General features: G+C 35.1%; 1 protein-coding gene across 10 annotated transcripts in view; it reads right to left on the bottom strand.

Moving 5' to 3' along the window:
- The window catches only part of IPO11 (importin 11), a 487,981-nt gene that overhangs the window by 296,154 nt on the left and 174,320 nt on the right, over positions 1–17,507 (bottom strand). For 9 of the 10 annotated variants that reach the window (XR_009502321.1, XR_009502322.1, XM_059916450.1 and 6 more), the window contains 2 exons: positions 15,932–16,027; positions 9,109–9,193 (listed from right to left, as the gene is read on the bottom strand). Coding sequence is in view for 8 of the 10 variants with exons in the window: in XM_059916450.1 (XP_059772433.1) it covers positions 9,109–9,193; positions 15,932–16,027 (181 nt within the window). In the remaining 2 variants the exon portion in view is untranslated. The remainder of the gene's footprint in view (positions 1–9,108; positions 9,194–15,931; positions 16,028–17,507) is intronic. The other variant, XM_059916455.1, reaches the window with a different exon arrangement.

Genomic DNA, 17,507 nt, shown 5'->3' with positions numbered 1-17,507 from the left:
ACGTAGAACAATTCTTTGAAAAGGTTTCTTAAATTTCTCTTTCCTCAAAAGATAGGCTCCTTATAAAAACACAATTAGCATACTGATAATTTATTGAGAAAAAGAAAGAAGCAGAAGAGGAAAGCAGGAATAGAGTAGGAAAACCCATCAAGAAGACAGTCTAAAGTTCACTAGAATGTTACCTAAGTTCTCCCAAATCAGGTCATATTCTTCATCTAAAAATATGAAGACTTTATTTACATTGAGTCAATACCACATTGCCAAAGTTTCCAAGTGAACAGTGGCAAATTACTGAACTCTTCCTGATTAAGGTTTTCAGTAACAATTCAAGTAAATAATGAATAATGAGGCTGCCTATTTTTTTAATACTCAAGAACAATACTGATGTCAGCAGGGAATTAATCTGAGATCTCAACTAAAAGCAAAAACTTAGAAGCCATCACTTTATTTAGTTCCAAGAGCATTTTCAATAGAATTTTCTTTTCTAGTGTCTTTTGATTACTATGATGTAGCCTACTGTCAAAGATCTTAACTTCTTGATCTCAGACTATTTTTTGATTAACATTTTAGCTCCGTCACAGGGAAAAACTGCTGTCTCAGGAGGATGCCTGGTTATCAATTTGTGTCTTTATTACATCTCAGTTGGATTATTCAAGTCATTATTTCCTATCCTCTTGGATGGTTTAATGTTACTTGCAATTCCACAGTTTGTAAGAGCTGAATTAACCACTGCAATAGCATATTTCAAGATATGGGGTAAGTTAAACATTGATTTTGAAGTCTCACTTGGTACAGAAAGTTTTGTTCAACCCAACTTTGAAATATTTAGTATTTTTTATATAGCTGGCCTTAGGTATATTAAAAATATACCTAGGATAACCTTTTTTACATTTTTAGCATCACCTAGAAATGAAGATAAGGATATATTAACAGCAGTATAGCAGTCAGTCAAACTTATAGGTCAAATCTAAGCAAAGCATAGATAAAAACAAGTAGATCCTCCCATTTTAAGAAACTGGCTTTGTAATAAGCTAATGGCATTGAATATTTTTAAAAAATATGTATGTATTTACCAACATACACAAGAAAATAGGTTCTGTGGGTACATAAACATGCTAGCAGAGAAAATACTGATTATAAAGATCAATGCTTTGTACATGGTGAGCATTCAAAAATGCATATGGAATGAATACAAAAGAAAAATAGTTCATTTTGAAGATGCTACTCTATTGCCACTGGGTGGAGGTCAAGAGAAGCAGTTGTGTAACTGCAGCAGGTAGAATTATTTGGTACCTGACTAAGAGTCAACAGAGAACTACTTTTAAGAGAATGGTGGACTGGGAGGATTTACACACAACTTTAATAAATTGGGCCTTAAGAGAATCAGACTGGTGAAAATATGTTAAGTGACAACCAAAAATAAGTGACAGCAAGCAAGCAATATAAAAATTTAACCAGTACAACTGCTTTACTTGCAAAATCAGAAGCAATCATTTATAGTCACTATTTTTCAAACTGTTCTTTAATATTAAAGTTTAAGAATTGAGTTTTAAAGCTTTCTAGGAGGCAGAGGAACAAAGACAAATTTTACCTATTTATAATGTTTTTTAAAATTAGATATCAATAAAAACATTCATAATGAACAATTTAGATCTGATTTTCTTGTTAACAAACCAGCTTCTGAATGGCTTTTTCCTATTATCTATCTACAGACTTTATAGATCACTATGTACCAAAGACTGAAGAAAAAAATGAAAACATCTCAGCAATTCTGAAGGGAAAAAAAAGAATCAGATGGCAGGCCATAAAGTAACAAATGTGAGTACTTCTATGTTAATGATTAAAAAGCATTCAAGCCTATACTTGTATAGTTTCATTCAAGCAGTAGCATAAAAAATATCCAGTAGTATGATAAATGAGAAAAATCTGACAATTAGTATAATAGATTTTCAGGGGCCATCTATGATACTGTTATAGGTTATGTAAACCGCCTGTAAATATTTCATATTCTCGTTGAATAAAGAAAAACCAGAAAATGGGACATCTTCCATTGTTATCAAAATAAAATTTGAAAACTTTACAAATTAAGCAGGGATTAAATAAAACAATTTTTATTTTCAGTAGTAAAAAGTTGTATCAAAAGATTATTTTAGTAATGTGAAAATAAGAGAAACGATTTTTTTCTTTCAATACTTTAAAAATGCTGCTCTGCTACTGGCTTGCCTGCACTGTTTCCAATGACAAGTTTGCCACTGTCCTTATCTCTTTCCCTCTCTACATAATGTGTCTTTTTCCATTACGCTAGGTGGTGGATCCAAAAAGATATTGCTGTGTTTTATGTCAAAGAGTTTTCCTCTGGGAGTTTTATAGTATCCAGTCTTACATTTAGGTCTTTGATCCATTTTGAGTTTATTTTTGTGTGTGGTGTTGGAGAATGTTCTAATTTCATTCTTTCTTTTTTTTTAATTTATTAATTTTATTTATTGATTTTTGGCTGCACTGGGTCTTCGGTGCTGCATACAGGCTTTCTCTAGTTGTGGTGAGTGGGGGCTACTCTTCGTTGCAGTGCGGTGGCTTCTCTTGTTGCGGAGCATGGGCTCTAGGCACATGGGCTTCAGTAGTTGTGGCACATGGGCTCAGTAGTTGTGGCTAGTAGGCTCTAGAGCACAGGCTCAGTAGTTGTGGCGCACGGACTTAGGTGCTCCGCAGCATGTGGGATCTTCCCAGACCAGGGCTCGAACCTGTGTCCCCTGCATTGGCAGGTGGATTCTTAACCACTGTGCCACGAAGGAAGCCCCAATTTCATTCTTTTACATGTAGCTGTCCAGTTTTCCCAGCACCACTTATTGAAGAGACTGTCTTTCTCCACTGTATATTCTTGCCTCCTTTGTCACAGATTAACTGGCCATAGGTGCGTGGGTTTATCTCTGGGCTTTCTATCCTGTTCCACTGATCTATATTTCTGTTTTTGTGGCAATGACATACTGTTTTGATTACTGTAGCTTTGTAGTATAGTCTGAGGTCAGGGAGCCTGATTCCCTCAGCTGTGTTTTTCTTTCTCAAGATTGCTTTAGCTATTAAGGGTCTTTTGTGTTTCCATACAAATTTAAAATTTTGTTCTACTCTATGAAAAATGCAATTGGTAATTTGATAGAAATTGCACTGAATCTGCAGATTGTCTTGGGTAGTATAGTCATTTTGACAATATTGATTCTTCCAATCCAAGAACACAGTAAATCTTTCCATTTGTTTGTGTCATTTTTTATTTCTTTCACCAGGGTCTTATAGTTTTCGGAGTACAGGTCCTTTGTCTCCTTAGGTAGGTCGGATTTTGCTTTTAAGCTTTGTTTGGCAGGATCAGAGCAATACCTAATCTAGGGCTAATTTTGCTCCACTACTGAGGTAATACAATTCTGAGTCCTCTACCTAATACTCTGCGAATTCTGAGATTTCCACTCTGACATGAGGGACTACTCCCTGCTCTGTGTCAGCTCTGAGTATTGTTCTCATAACAATCCATTCTGGAGGTTCTTTCTCTGGACTTGGGTAACTTCTGCACTTGTATGTGCTAATCAGTACTCAGGTGAAGACTGAGAGGGGACCCACTGAAGAGCCCCAAAATTCTATGTGAGCAGCTTCCTCTTCCCTGGTAGTCTGAGCCACCCTGGTGTCCTCAGATTTCCAGCTTCCTCTCCTCAAATCAGAGAGACCACTGGGCTCCCTAGGCCACTCTCTGGAAACTGAAGGCAGTAAGATGTGGCAATCACAGCAGGCTCACAGTGTCTGTTTTTTGTTTCTCAGGGATCATTATCTTTTGTATTCTGATCTCCAATATCTTTTTTAAAATGCAGGTGGTAAAGGCAGTCAAAACATACAGAAAAGTTGCTACATAAGTCTAGCAGAAGGCAAGATTATTTCTGTAACTGGGTATGGGTAGGAAAGGTGATCAGTGAGAAGAGAGAGTACCTCATGAGAACAATGGCAAAAGAGTAAGCTGAGTGGAGAGAAGGAGGATAAAGGGGCTACTCCAGATGGAAGGACTAGTATGAACTCCATAACAGAGACAAAAAAACATAGATATGAACGGAGATAAGTTATTTGGTTTAGGAGACAGTGTGGGGAAAAAGGAAGACAAGGCTCAAAAGCTTGGCTGGAATCATACTACAGAGGTCTGTAAAGATTAACAAGGAGTTAAATTCTTATTGCAGTGGTTCTCAACCCTGGTTGTACATCCAAATAATATGTGCCCCTTTAAAGAAATATGTATGCTTGATTCCCAGGCCCAGAAATGTAGTAGGTCTAAAGCAGGGAGGCAAAGGATATGGTTTGCCCAAAGTTAAAAACAGCAGAAAAACAAGGAAATCTAGGTTAAAAGCTGGGAAAGTGATTATGAAAACAAGGACGAATTATGGGGCTCCAGATAAAGGTACAAAACAGATTTACCAGGAGAAAAGGAATAGTTAGTAAGGAAGAAGAAGAGGTTGTGATGAGAGAGAAATGTCAGAGTTCAGGATTTTGGATGAGATCAGTTCCAAATTAGGATAAGTTCAAGATTTAGCATGAGAAATAGAGTTGAAAAATGTAACAGAATTGGGCAAGTTGAGGAAAAGCAGAAAGCTCTAAATTCATAACCAGCGTGACATTTCATGCAAGTTGAATACTAAAGAGTATTTTCAACAGTTGTATAATTTACCTTGATTACTCAATGTTATAGGGTAAGGATTCTCAAAAGGCAGTTCAGAAACCACCAATAATAAGATAATGGATTAATCTCATATTATTTGTAAAATAAAAATGTCTTTTTAACATGCATTTCAAAATTGAATTAAACTGATATTGAATTAAGAAGAAGACAGTACCTTATTAGTGACAATCAAATACAATTTTGTCTTTCTACTAGTTCTGCTGAGTTTTTTAGAGGTAAATGGGAACAGGCAAAAGAATAATCTTACTGGTTCTCAGTGATCAAAACTGTTCAGGCCTAGGGTCAGGACAGGAATAAAGACGCAGACATAGAGAGTGGACTTGAGGACACGGGGAGGGGGAAGGGTAATCTGGGACGAAGTGAGAGAGTGGCATGGACTTATATATACTACCAAATGTAAAATAGATAGCTAGTGGGAAGCAGCCGCATAGCACAGGGAGATCAGCTTGGTGCTTTGTGACCACCTAGAGGGGTGGAATGGGGAGGGTGGGAGGGAGACACAAGAGGGAGGGGATATGGGGATATATGTATACGTATAGCTAATTCACTTTGTTATACAGCAGAAACTAACACACCATTGTAAAGCAATTATACTCCAATAAAGATATTTTTTAAATAAATAAATAAATATTATGTAACAACCGAAAATTAAAAAAAAACCTGTTCAGGGAGAGTTTACAATGTCCCACCCCAAACCACCACTATAGTGCACCCTGCTGACATTATATTTGAACTAAAAATTTACAAAACGACATTGTGGAATATTTGCAACTGATAATAAGGTAACTTTCCCTCCAACAATGTATTCTATATTCCAAATGTAAGTAAAAGTCTGAGGAAAACTACTGTATTTCATAGTTAGGCAAATAAGTTTTCAGGGAGAGTTGATGAGAAGGAAGGAAGCTGAAGGGAGAGGGAGAAGAGGGAGGGAAACAGAGGCAGAAGTGGAGGAAGAGGCCGTCTATCTGCTCTCAGAAAGAGAAATATCAGGTACCTGTAGGCTATGATTTTCAGACAAGTTCCACTCCCACAATGCAGCACTTGGCCCTCCCTGACCCAGCGCTGTATTTGGCAATAGCAGCACAGGAGACAATACTCACTCGAAGGCAAAATGCAAGGCATGCTCAGGATTTATTATATTTGCCACAAGATTTAGGATCTGGTCATGAATTTATCAAATAAAATGCAACCCAACCTAACATATCATCAATTTGCTTAGCTGTGCTACAGCAAAAGCAGAAGACCATATGAATGATGTTTAGATAGACCTTTATTTGTGCTACTGCTTCTACTAGCACAAGTGAGTGAGAAGCTAGTGTAGTTTTAATAATGTTCAACTTATTTATACCCCATTATCAATTAAAGCATCTATTAAGCATGTATAAAACTAGATTATTATTTACAGAAACAGATTATCAAAATATTTCTAGGGCTTAAACTTTAACAGGAAAGCATGATCAACACAGCTTTACTTATTATATCAAATGTTTCATTAATAATGCTTTCTTAGCAGGTACCAAAGCATTGCCAGAAAGCATTAATATGCTCAAAAACTTAAATTTGAGAAGTGTCAATGTATAAATGCCTAGTATGTCACATTTCACAAAAAAAGAAATTATAAGGAACTTAAAATGTTAAGGTATTAGCTAGATTCTTTATAGAAGAGGTCATGGAATTACCATTCTACTACTGGAGTATACTGGACAGAGAGGAAACTTAGAAATGAAGTGAAACGCTTAAGCTACGTTCAATCTTCTCAGAATTAGTTCCCCCCAAATAGATAGAACAGAGAAGAGCTGGATAAAAAAGCACACAATCAAAAGTCTGGACAGCTTAATAGCTTTCCTGAACAGAAATTTCATCCTTATTTAAGATGAAATATAGAGAATTCTCATAAACGTATGGAAAATCATTTGGCACATTTGATATAATACTAATCACCACCTTTCTGAATTATAATCACTGCTCCTTCGCTCTACCAAAGCAGCTACTGAAATGAAGACGCCACGTTTTGGGACTACTTTAAGACAACAATGACAGTCAGTAAATCAGACTTTCAACTATGTAATCTTGGAATCAAGCAGCTACACTTTTTCTTCCAAGTAAATAAAAAATTTCATTTTAAAATGAAAAAACTCTTTGATGTTAGATTGGTTTTTCTTTTGAATAATAATTCATAATCACCTACCAGCAAACACTTCCGTTTGAAACTACAACCAAGACACATTTAGATAATTCTCAAAAAATTTCTAATGTTAAAGACATCACAGTACAAGAATGATGATATAATTACAGAAAGAAAATACATAATTTATTCTTGTAACCCCAAAGATACAGTGAAACTAATTTTGTTTGTTTTTGAAAAGTTACTGAAAAATTAGCACTGTATTCATAATTATATTTATTCAAGGCTAAGATACATAATCTCAGCATTAATCATAAACACTGTGGTATTTATCAGCATAAGACTAAAAGCCTTATGGCTAAGGCACTGGAAATCTTAATAGAGATGACAATATAAATCTACATCAAATAGCTACTGTGACGACTAATTTCAAATAAAATCAGCCACTTTAAAAAATAAAAGTTGTTCTATAAATCAATACTACCTAAAATAGAACAATAATGATAAAATAATGAGTTCTCAAATAAAATTTAGGATCACAAAACTGAATCAAAGAACTTTAAGGGTTATTTCGAAAACTATGTTCTTACACTGCTCTCTGAGATAGTACTGCGCTTACCTTCAAAATAAAGTTAGAATTAAAATTACTACTCTATGATGTTACTAAGGATTCTATACGTAATGAAGAACAGACCTGGGTAGATCAATTTGCAAAGGGCAGATCTACCAGACTAACCGTGTTACTAAAGTGTACAAAAAGCTGATGTGAAAGGAAGCAGAATACCTATTATTCATTTATAAGTTCAGAACATTATTAAGAAAAATGTTATCGTATTTTTCTATAACACCAATGATATATTCAAGGCTTAAAAAAGTAGAGGTGAAAGAGGGGGAAAGACAAATTGTTACGTTCTACCAAAAGGTTATCATTATTCTAAGTGAAGAAAATACATTTTCCATGTATTTAGGATACTGCTTAGCAGTCTCATTTCATGGGAGAAATATTTCCAGAGGTATATTCACAATTGAAAACTTCACTAGGACACTAGATAGTGGGGAAAGAAAGGAATGGTATTAAGAGCTTTAAAAAAAAAAATCAAATAGTTTTTTAGCTCATAGTCCTTGGAATTTGCTAATCCAATTTCCCCCTCATTTCTCAGATGAGGAAATGATTCTCAAGAGACAAGGTGACTTCCTCAAGGTCATCATTAACAACACAAACAGGACTAGAATTCAGGTTTTATGAACTCTTGGATATTGTCCTTTCCTCTACACTAGTGCTAGGGAAATGACATCTAGCATAAAAACAAAGTAAAATGGATTAAACTCAAACACAGTTTAAAAGAAGGCTGTCTGTCAGAGCCGTGCTTAGCGATACACCTAGGATGAAGCCCTTGAGGATCAATGTGGGATAATTCAAGGAGTGAATATCATGAGTAGACTAATGATAGCCAACACCTACAAAGTAATTATTAGGTGTTCAGCATTATCTATCTCATGACCATTTTATATATTAATTTATTTATTCTATTTTTGAGGTAGAGAGTGCTGTTGTTCTCAATTGCGAATGAGGACAGAAAGTACAATGGAGTTAATAAATGGTGAGGTCAGGAGACTAGAGCAGATTCCAAGAGAAAAAGGAGAAAAAGTTTATTTAAGTAACTATTTTATATTCACGTGTCAAAGTATTTAAAAATTCATGATTATAATTAATTTTAGAGGTAAGATATTTTAGATGTTTCCTATTTTTTGTTCCTTTTTCTTATCAGACTCCTGTAGAGAGAGTTATGGTTTTCAAAACAATTTAGCAGTTAATTTAAAGGCATTCTTATAAAGGCTTGTAATGATTTCAAAATCATTATAAGATCCATGAAATAGGGAATAAAGAAATTTCAATAAATCTCAAAACAGAAGAATTAGCATTACAATTTAAATAAGGTTTGAGGGTCACATGGTTCCTGTAAGTAAAGGAGTAAACCCTCTGCTAAGACAAGAAACAGTTATTTCAGATCAAAAGTTAAACTCAACTTCCTGTACTATGAATGCAATTTATCTGTTTTAGTATTATACCCCAAATTTCATAACTCAGTTATCTTACATTAATTCTGCAACAGGGTCAGGCGAATGGATGGATGGATGGATGGATGGATGGAAGGAAGGAAGGAAGGAAGGAAGGAAGGAAGGAAGGAAGAATGGACCACCACATATTTTGAAACCTCCAGAATATAATGACGATATATGGTTTTCCCAGATTTTAGAAGCTACTTTTGTAACTTACCATCTTTTTCCTCTTATCCTGTTCTGTGGGTGGCTCTTCATCTTCTGTTACTTTTGGTTCTTCAAGATGAGACATTAACATACAGCTGCAGTTTTTAAAAAAATGTTTTAAATAAATTAAAAAGTCTATAATATACTAAAAACAAACCTCAAAATACTGAGAACAATAATGCTTCTATGTACCAATATGTGAGGAATAGCTAGATAAATTAGATGTATAATTAAAAAGTTTAATTATGAAAAGATATCTCACTTTTAAAAGGGTCACACCAAAGAAAACTTAGAGCATTTTGCTTCAGTATTTAGGTAATAAATTGTAAGAAATTTATTTATAGGCAACTTTTGAACCATAAATCACTTGACAAAGCAAGGTATACCTTTTATACCTTTCTAAAAAATAATACTTACAAACACTTAAAATTAATACTTCTTTTACCACTACTCTTCATATGTCTAATTATTTATGTTTCATAACAGTAACAGAAATTTAAATAGTAACATCATTAAAACACTATTAATTATGTAACAATCTACTTCGTGCTCCAAATTACATTACTATGCTATGAGGAACCTGTCCCTGATAGCACTTGTACCAGCAGGACAGTTATAAATCATTTTATTTTGATTATCTGCACTACTGCTCTTCACCATTAGCAGAAATAATAGAAATATAGCTTCCTATTCAGTCAACATTGGTTCCAGGGAGACAAGATATGAATATTGTCTAGTGAATCAAGCTAATAGAACAAATGTCACTGTTCCTAATTTAGGATAGAATTCAGTAATTTATCAGAGTCATAGGTTCTTAACCAATAAACTGTGGCAAAGAAAGCTTCGCTTCTCTTATGTTTTGTGGCAAGTACAGGAGAAGGACACTTCCTGACTCAGCCGTGTAAATAACTTTTGATTCAGGGTTTAAGACAAGCGCTGACACCAGAAACCTGATCAGGCTCACTCTTGCAGGGGACATGAATGTCCTTTTATCCTTAATCCCCCACCATTAAAAAAATAATTTCTGGAACAACTGTCTCTGATGAGTCAGTACACCTGGTGGGATCAAACAGTAAGAACCTTAAACTGGAAATCAGAAGCCCTGAAAAACAGCAAGAGCTCAATCTCTAACTCACTTCATGGCTTTAACCTCTTGGAACTGCAATGCTTTCGTCCACCATGATATACAGTTGACTCTTCAACAACATGGGTTTGAACTGCAGGGGTCCAGTTATATGCAGATTTTTTTCAATAGTAAATACTACAGTACTACACGATCCCTCGTTGGTTGAATCCAAGGACGTGGAACCAGAGGAACTGTGGGTATGATGACCAACTATAAGGTATACTTGGGTTTTCAAATTCAAAGAGGGTGGGTGCCCCAATCCCCGAGTTGTTCAAGGTCAACTATAAAATGATATAGCACAACTAGTTGGCCAAGGAACTCTGGCACAAAGTTGGAAAATTATGACATTATTATCTCAACCCAAAAGGTATTTAATAAACTAAAACGTTTAGAAAAAGTCTAGATCCCAGTTTGTATTTTAGAACTGAGTAATAAGATGGAGTTCCTTCACTTAAGCTATTTTAAGTCTGCTGCAGACTTGAATTTTAACTGCAATAGATCTGGATCTCCATGGAAGTATGCTTTGTACTGCATCAAATCCCTTCACTACATTCCAAAATCTGTCAACTTACTTGTATAGTAAAAAAACTCTCTGTTCTCCCTTCCCTAAGTTAAAAGATTTATCACACTAATAAGAAAGTATATTCTGGATATAAATATACACACTTTTTCCCCAGAGAGCAGGATATTTTTACTTTGCAATTCTGCAAATTGCATTCATTTGGGTCTCTGAAAGGTAGAAAGTGGGAAAAAAAAAAAATTGAATTGAAAAGCCCAAAGCTGAAATTCTCTCCTGCAAGAGAATCTCCAATTAAAAGTCAAATCTTGGGGACTTCCCTGGTGGTCCAATGGTTAAGAAGCTGCCTTCCAAGGCAGGGGACACGGGTTCGATCCCTGGTCGGGGAACTAAGATCCAACCTGCCACGGGGCAACTAAGCCCTAGTGCCCGTGCACCACAACTACTGAGCTGCGTGCTCTGGAGCCCAGGCACCACAACGAGAGAGGAGCCCACGTGCCGCAATGAAGCGCTCGCGTGCCGCAACTAAGACCCAACAAAAGCCATAAATAAATAAATAAATACATACATACATACATACATACATACATACATACATACATACATAAATAGATGTCAAATCTCATTTTGTTGACAAAGATTAAAGATAGGGAATCATGTTTTACATAAAAAGCATGGTGAGAATTAACAGAATTCTAGTAAGCTAAAATGTGTGCGCTGTGAATGTAGTAATAGTAATAAAATAATAATAACAACAGTTTAAAATAGGGACAATTAACATGTGAGCATAGGCAGCCACCCTCACATCCTACTCTCGTCCACTGAATACATCCAGGCGCTCTAGTCTGCTAACTCGGAATCTTTCCCAACAATAAACTCCAACCAGCCAAACACAACCAACAGTGTTAGCATGCAACATGAAATCTCTTAAATTATTTCTGGTTTAAAGGTACACCTTTCATTTAATCTATACAAACCCACTTCTTAAGGTTTTAATAAAACTAGAACTGACATTATTCCATTGGTCTCTGCAGTGGACACTTAGGGTGCCTACATAATCGCCCTCCTTCCTAACAGAGCCCTGAACTTGTCGGTTATCCTCCTCTTGCATGTCACCATATGCTTCAGAAAAAGCTGATCTGAGCCCCAGGTGCCAGTGGCTCAGTAAACAATCATGGCAATCGTATTCCCTTAGTTAATGACTGCTTTCAACAGGAGCATGTTTAAGAAATTCTAGCCAATTAGACATGAAGGGAAGTCTGATGAAATGACTTCTAGAAAAGTGTCCTATGATGTTAAAAAGACATAAGGAAAAAGAAGATTACTTGCTGGCACTGGCACTGTCATGAACTGTAATGCCTAGAAGTACTTTCTGACGATTAGAGAAAGTAGCCTGCATATGAAGTTAATGCGTTGAGGGGATGGAGTAGAAAGAACCTGGTCTTTAAAGATATTGTGAGGTCACAAGTAGCTAATCCTAGAGCCTCTTACCTGCAGTTGTTTTGTTGTAAGGGATAACAAATTTTTTATTGTTAAAGACAGCTGACTCAGGGTTTCTCTTACTTGCAGCTGAAAAATCCTTTTAGTCCTTTATATAAATATCTTATCAAAAATTCATTTCTGGGCTCAGGCCAAGAAACAGTCTCCCTCTCTTGATACACCTACTTCCCTCTACATGAAAACAGGAACTAGGTAATTCCTAATGTTTCTCTTTGCCCTGGTAGTTAGCAAGATCAGGGCTGTTTTACATCTAGATGCCACATGTTTCGCCATTCAACCTTGTTTAAATTCCTTCAATCCTGTGTTAATAGTTTTCAGTCATAATGAGCATGAGCTTTTCTTATTCACTGCCTCAAATCCTTCTATGACCACTAGACTGAAAACAAGCAACTAACTAAAGGTTGTATATTAGCAGTATAGACAAAGTGCCACAAAGGAACAGAGAAGGATGCAATGAATTCTTCCTGAGAATATGGAAAGGAATCTTAGAGGTAGGTATTTGCAAAGAAGGGCAAAGCTAAGGGTGTGACATGCCAAGAAGAAATGTTGAGTCAAGCCATGTGTATAAAAGGAAATGGCACATTTGGGGAAGAAGGAAGAATCTAGGGAGGAAGAGACAAGGCTAATAATGTAAACTGAGGATCAGCAAAGAATACCGCCCCATCAACTTTATAAGAAACTGGGCTTTTAATTTTAAGAAATGGAGCAGAATGGATCAGAAGGGTAAAATGGGAGAGAGACGCCAAGGAGGTCACTGAGACCAACATAAGTTAGGATAATATACAGGGGATAATTTAGAGTCAAGGAACCAAGGCTGCTTCTGATATCCTCTATTCCATTCTGAAGAGCTATCTGGTGGGTTAATGTATCAAGTGAAGGGAGAAAAATGCTTATAAAAGCCTAAATTTTATTTTTGTTTAAAAAAAAAAGCTATATCCTTGATGGCTGGTATGTTTTATACTCTCTAACTATAAAAAACACAATTTATGAGTCTTTTTCAAATAAATTTTAGTGGCTCTAAGCTTCCTGAAATGCTGGCTAAATCCTTTCTTCCTTATTACTTCCCAAATTTTGGCAATAGGTTGTCAATCTCACCTCCCTTTGTGCCTGAAAACAATGTATAATTTAAGGAAAAAAAGGGAAGCCACTCTAACCAAAGACAAGCAGAAGGCAAATTACAGGTGTCATTAATATATTTTCCTGGTTTAATAAAATAAGAACTCTACTAACTAAAATACAAACATATAAAGAAACTCATGCAAAAAGATGAAACTAGACCACACACCATACACAAAAATTAACTCAAAATGAATCAAAGACTTGAACATAAGACCTGAAACAATAAAACTCCTAGGAGAAAACATAAGTGGTTAGCTCCTTGACATTGATCTTGGTGATGATTTTTTGGATCTGCTCCAAAAGCAAAGGCAACAAAAACAAACAAGTGGGACTACATCAAACCAAAAGGAAATCATCAAAAAAATGAAAAGGCAACTTACTGGATGAGAGAAAATATTTGTAAATCATGTATTTGATAAGGGGTTAATATCCAAAATATATAAAAATAATTCAATTCAATACCCAAAAAATCAAACAATCTGATTAAAAAACAGGCAGAGAATCTGCACAGACATTTTTCCAAATAAGACATATGAAAGATCTCAACATCACCAATCATTAGGGAGATGAAAATCAAAAACACAATGAGATATCACCTCACACCTGTTAGAATGGCTAGCCTCAAAAAGACAAGAGATAACAAATGTTGGCAAGGATTGTGGAGAAAAGGGAACCCTTGTGCATTATTGGTAGAAATGTAAATTGCTGCAGCCACTGTGGAAAATAGTATGGAGGCTCCTCCAAAAATCAAAAACAGGACTACTACATAAATCAGCAATTCCACTTTGGGGTATTTATCTGAAGAAAAACACTAATTCAAACAGATATATGCACCTCCCATATCTGGGAGACCAGATAATGGTCTCCCAGTCAGTCTGTTGTGCTTACATCCAACATTTTCCTTTTACAAACCAAAACTTCCCTCATGGCTGAGTGTGGCATATTGAGTCAAAAGACCTTGGTTCTAGTCCTGACTCTTCCACTAATTTGCTGTGTCACTGCACTTTTCTGAGCTTCTGTAACCTATCTTTTAAATAATGAAACTACACTAGATAATTTCTAAACTTTATTTCTAACAACTTCCTGACTCTCATCGCTTCCAGTTAACACACTATGCCTTTTCTTTCTCTGACACTCTATTAAAGCACAATCTGGAATTCTACTGTTTTGTGTGCTTTGTTCAAAACATATATCGTTGTCTTTACACATTACTAGTGTTTTCATGGTGCTATTGTTAGACACACCCTCCCCCTAACCAAATTATATACTCCAAAGAAGACAGGGAACATTTGAATATAACCTAAATATTTCACAAATAGTTATAAACTTTGTCGCATATTATGTATGTAAGCACAATATTTATAGTCATGTGCTATAATCCCTACATTAACTTTTTAAAAATTGCCTACACACATAAAATGGTTTGTTATTTTGGGTTTGTAATCACAAAAGTTTGAGGTTTCCATGTCATCTGAACTCCTATGTTCCCGAAAGCTAAGTTACACACCAGAAACATTTTGTTTATACATGTTAAACATGTTATACATGTTTCAACTACATATATCTACTTTCCATATTTTTCAACAAAGTATGATTCGAATGGCAATCTTTCTCATTTGCTATAGATGGTTTTATAAAAAGCAAGGAAAATAGGCTAAGTACATTACTGAGAAGTCAAGCCTTGCTTATCATTATATGAAACATGCCTTAAATTAATAGCAATATTAAGAAAGATATGATAATTCTATTATAAATAACAGGATATAATGATAAAAAATTTTTTCACATTAATAGTTATATAAATGTGAGATTATCAGCATTCCTGATAACATAATTTTAACTAATCTCCCAAAGAATACACAGTTGACCCTTGAACAACACGGATTTGAACATGTGCAGATTTTTTTCAATAAATTCGTATTACAGTGCTACACATATTACAGTACTACACAACCTGTGGTTGGTTGAATCCATAAATGTGGAATCGCAGATACAGAGAGGGTCAACTGTAAAGTTATATGTGGAGTTTCAACTGTGCAGAGGGTTGGCGTCCCTAACCCCCACGTTGTTCAATAATCAACTGTAATTTTAACTACTCTCTTTTGGAAGTAGTCAAGTACCATATGACCCTCTAATATCTTAAAGGTGCCAGTGATGCTTCAACCAGTCAAATACAAATATAGGATGCTAATCCATTCCCCTTTCTCCATAACTCGCCTGAAGGGCAGGGGAACATTGTTAGTGGAAAAAAAGAACATACTATTCAAAATATCTTAAAAGAGAAATTTATATGTTAAAATACACTTGGAATTTTTTTAAAAACCTAATGTCAAATCATAAAATGATGATTAGACCAAAGAAGTCCAATTGAGAATTTCACTATAACAAAACTAAGCTTATCTCAAGATCAAACAATATTATAAGCAAAGTAACAAAAATATTTTTCTTTTATAAAGACAAAATTTAAAAGTTGCCATACCATGCGTATATGGTTATAGTAAACAAAAATAATGCAGGATATAATTAATTACTCCCCAAGTCAAAGTGCAATTAATTAAATGATCCACCTACTCTTTATAAGTTCCCGTTTCAGGATCTTCTGTCATAACATCATGTAGGCCCTCCACTGAGATGTTTATAATCCCACAGAATTTATCTTGGATAACACTAGAATAAAAGGAGAGCAAAACAGGTTAAAATGGAGTATTTCAACAGGTAATTTTTTTTTTCCTCTTAATTATCCTCTTGAACATGAAGAGAAATTTTAGTCTGAAAGTACAAAAGAAACTTTCAAAATGTATTTCTTAAAGCAGAAATTGTACTTTGCATATTACATTAAAATTTTCTTCACTAGATTACCAGTATGCTTAAATACTTAGGTGGGTAGATCAGATGGGAAAGAGATGCTTTAATATTCTTTAATTTATTATAATAGTCTTGTGTTAATGTCATAACTAAAAGAATAAAGGTACAAAATTTTGAATATCAAGTCTCTACTCCTGAGGAAAAAGACAAGCAATAGACTGGGAAAAAATATCTGTAAAACATAAATCTGATGAAGAACTTGGCGCTGAAAACTCAGATGACAACACAATTTAAAAATGGACAAAAATTTGAACAGATACTTCACCAAAGAAGATAATACAGATGAGCACTTGAAAAAATGCTCAATACCATTCGTCATCAGAGAAACGCAAATTAAAACTGTAACGAAAATTTTTTTTTTTGGCCGCACCATTCGGCTTGCTCGGGATCTTGGTTCCCTGACCAGGGATTGAACCCAGACCCTTGCAGTGAAAGTGCCAAGTTCTAACCACTGGACTGCCAGGGAATTCCCTGTAATGAGATTTTAATAAAAAGTAAAATTAAGAAGACTTGACAATACCAAGTGCTGGCAAGGGTGAAAAACAACAGGACCTCTCATACATTGCCAGTAAGAATAAAAAATGACACATTCATTTTGGAAAACACATTGGCAGTTTTTATAAAGTTAACACTCCACACAACTAAGCAATCCCATTCCTGGGTACTTACCCAAGACCAAAACAAGTATTCTCAGATCTGTATGTAAATATTTACGGTAATTTTACTCATAATCCAAAACTGCAAAGATCCTAATGTCTACCAACTAACAAAAGGATAAACTGTGGGACATTTATCCAATGGAATAATCAGCAATAAAAAGGAACAAACTACAGATACATGCAACAACTTGAATAAATCCCAAAAACATTACACTGAGAAAAATAAAAGATTCGAAAGGCTATATATTGTATGACTCCATTTATGTGACTTTCTGGAAAGGCAAAATTATTTAATCAGTGGTTGCCAGGCAAAGGGACACAAGGGAACTTTTGGGGGTGATGGTTATGTTCTGTATCTTGAGTGTGGAAGTGTTATACACTGTGTACATTTGTCAGAACTGTATGCTTAAAAAAGGTTTACTGTATGTGAACTATACCTTAATAAGCCTAACTTTTAAAAAGTAGAAGTATATAACCATCTACTGGCACACAAAATTATGCTAAAAATAACTGAATAAATTATAACTCATCTCCAGGGAACTAATAGTATCATTCCTGCAAGGGACATACTGTGTTTCTCATACTGCATTAACATGCATAATTAAGTTTTAAAATGTTCAGTA

The sequence above is a fragment of the Balaenoptera ricei genome, chromosome 3, assembly GCF_028023285.1.
Source record: "Balaenoptera ricei isolate mBalRic1 chromosome 3, mBalRic1.hap2, whole genome shotgun sequence".
NCBI lineage: Eukaryota > Metazoa > Chordata > Mammalia > Artiodactyla > Balaenopteridae > Balaenoptera > Balaenoptera ricei.
This window is presented reverse-complemented; position numbering and strand designations above follow the sequence as displayed.